General features: G+C 23.0%; 1 protein-coding gene across 1 annotated transcript; it reads left to right on the top strand.

Moving 5' to 3' along the window:
- Positions 1-1,456: 1,456 nt before the first annotated feature.
- Positions 1,457-2,030, top strand: Phum_PHUM236490 (uncharacterized protein; the record flags this gene model as incomplete). Its single annotated transcript, XM_002426056.1, has 3 exons — positions 1,457-1,498; positions 1,572-1,770; positions 1,855-2,030. 3 exons carry the CDS (start codon positions 1,457-1,459, stop codon positions 2,028-2,030), a joined length of 417 nt encoding a protein of 138 aa, XP_002426101.1.
- Between the last annotated feature and the right edge of the window lie 1,360 nt (positions 2,031-3,390).

Here is a 3,390-nt window from a genome sequence, read left to right as displayed (position 1 = left end):
GGTTTTCCCGTTCTTCCTCTCGGTCCGGGTAACCCTTAAAAAAAATTATATTTATTTAAAAACGTTTTTTTTGGGGGGAGGCGAAGTGGAATGGGGGTGTGTTCATTTCAATTTAAAACAAAATATCTTTTCCACGTTGTTGGTGCGCGTTTCTTAATTATAAACCCACCCCCCCCCCCCCGAAAAAAATCCTTTTTTATAATATTAACAAAATGATAAAGTAAAAATTCATTATAAAATGATAATATTATCACTTTAATCTTTTTATATTAAACTAACTGACCTTTTCTTTAAAATTTTAATAAAGTTGAAAGAAGAAAAAGGGGAAGACCCGATGGATGAAACCCAATTAAAAAAATTTCTAATTAAATAATAATAATAATGATAATAATAATATTAAGGAGATTACATGACGCTAAATAATTATTTATTTATTTTATTTTGTGTATCGGCACGTTAATATTTTTATTAAAAAAATAAAAAATTGTTTTTTTATAATTAATAATAAAAAAAAAGAAGTTTTATTAATTTAATCCCACGTTATAAAAATAAATAAAAACGTAAAAAAATATTAAAAAACGTGAATATATATAAAAAATAATATAAATATCTTGCACGACTAAATGAATGTAAATCGTCAGGCAAAATAATATTATATTAATTATAAAAATGAATTTTAATATTATTTCCCGTATCATAATTAAAATATTTTATGTAAATAAAAAAAAAATTCTTCTCACGTTAATAAATTCATTTTCGTTGATTGATCGTTCCAAATTTTTTTTTTTTTGCTTTTTAATTGACAACAACAGGGAACAAACTAAAAATTTATACAAAAAAGAGGTAAAAATAAAAAAAATTTATTTAAAAAAATAAATAAATAAATTATACAACCTCTGGGTCCTATGTTTCCCGGTGGTCCAACAGGTCCTCTTTCACCTGGAAGACCTAAAAATAATTTTAATAAAATTTTATTAATTATTATTTTAAAAAAATTGATCGATTGTCTGTCGTTGAAATGTAACCTGTTTATTTTATTTTTTCAAAATCAATGAAGTGCATTTAATTTTCAATTTGAAGGTTTTTTTTTATTTTTTTTTTTTCATTTTCCTCCGACTGTAAAAATCAACCTTGACACGTTTTATTTCAATAAACTCCATATTTAATACACGTTTTATTTAAATTACACGACATGTCTTGTCGCAAATAAATTATAACGTTTTTGAAAACTACCAAAATTTTCTTTTTTATTTTTCATACGTCATTAAAATTCAAAAAATAATTTTTTTCACTGTAAAAAATTGAATGACAAGAAAAAAAAATAATAAATCGAATAAAAAATTTTAAGTAAATTTAATAATAATAATAATAATAATAGGAAAAGTTCAAAATGAAAAAAAAAATCTAATTTAAACGGGGAAAAAAAGAACAAAAATTAATTTTTTTTTTTTTAAACATGATTTTCGCATACATTTCCTTTTTATTTTTTATTTTTTTGGTAAGTGTCAAATTTTTTTTAATTTAAACAAAAATTTCCCGAGTATTTTTGATTGTTTTTTTTATATGTTTAGAATAACAACGTAATCATTTCCGGTGAAAAACTTTGGATTCCCGCGACAACGACACCCGGCGAAATGTGGAATCCTAAAACTTGGATTTTACCCTTTTTAGTGGCCGTAAGCGAAACACTGGGTGAATTTTTTAAAAAAGCACAACAGATATTAAATCAATTATATGTTAAAGCACACGAAACGAACGCTTTCGGTTGGCGTAAGTACACATTTTGAAAAAATAATAATATTAATAAATAATCATTCGAGAAAAGATTTTTTTTTTTTTTTTTTTTTCCCAAAGCTTGGAAATATCCTTCCGGTGTAAATTTTCAAAACACACAAGAATCAAATTCGCTCGGAATTACGACAGGAAATAATAATAATAATAATAATATACTACAAAGTGGAACAAGTAAACCATCAAATGAAAATAAACCATCAACAGGTTTTCCGACATTACCCGAGGGTTATTTATAAAACAATTAAATGAATGATATCGTTTTTGTAAAAATTTCTAGAACAATCTTTCGATGATAAATATTTTATTATTATTATTTTACATTTAGAGGAAAAACGACATACCTTAAACGAAATGTATTTATAATAATAATAATAATAATAAGAGAAATATTAAAATTAAATGTTTGTCAGATGCGATTTTGTTAAAAAAAAAAAAAAAAAAAATTTTACGCTTTGATAAGTTGACAGGTTCATTAAATATATTTATATATATATGTATAATTTTGTTATTCAATGTCGTTCGACTAAATAAATAATCGCGTTATGAAGTTTAATTAAATTCCTAGTATTATTATCATTATTATTATTATTAAATTTTTTTCACGAATGAAAACTTGATAAGTTTTAATTAATAAATGGAATCGTGACACCTCCTTGAAATTTTTTTTTTTTTTCACGTTTCATTTGCTGAAAGAAAACCAACTTCAACAACAATCAACATAAACATAATTTTTTATGTTTTTAAACATTAACATAAACATATTTTTTTTTTTACAGTTTAAAAAATGTTTCCTTCAATAAATGTTTTTGTTTAAAACAAACGAAAAAATTGTTAAATTAACTTAAATTTGTGGTTATTTAAAGTCGGAAAATTTTTTTGTTTTGTTTTGTTTTGTTTTGTCGGGAGGGAGGGAAGAAAGGAGAAGAGGGAGGGAAAATTATGTTTTTCCAAAAAAATTTTTCACAATAACGTTATTATTCACATGGAATTAAATACGTGTTAGTAAACCAATAAAAACAAAAAAAAATAAAAAATTTTTTGTTTGTTTGTTTGTTTGTTATCCATTAATTTCCATGTCACGTAATTTAAAAAAAAAAAAAAAAAAACAAATTTTTGTTTAACCCGTGAATAAAATAAAGTAATTAATTTTTTTTTAAATAATATTTTATTACGTAATATATTATTATTATTATTATTATCATTCGTTTCTATTTGTTTGTCCCGAAAAAAAAAATTATTAATTATACTGCAACGAGAGATCAAACGACAAATAAATAAAAGTGTGACGTAAAAATGAATTAAAATTTTTTTTCCCATTTCCGTTTCCTGTTTATGACACCTCAATCATATAAAAATTTTTTTTAAAAAAATCGCGATTATGATGTAAATTGGTGGGAATTGGTGGCTAAAGAAAGTTTAAAAAAAAAGAAAAGTTTTTTTCTTCTGCTTTTTCCGATTAAAAACTTAATTTAAGAAATTTGTTTTTATTTTTAAATTTCGAAATTCAAATTCACAATTTAAAATCAACCGAGTGTAACTTAAAATAACCAAAATGTCAAAAATCACACCGACGGAAAGGGAAACGGAAACACTTTT

Source organism: Pediculus humanus, genomic scaffold, assembly GCF_000006295.1.
Source record: "Pediculus humanus corporis 1103172107608 genomic scaffold, whole genome shotgun sequence".
NCBI lineage: Eukaryota > Metazoa > Arthropoda > Insecta > Psocodea > Pediculidae > Pediculus > Pediculus humanus.
This window is presented reverse-complemented; position numbering and strand designations above follow the sequence as displayed.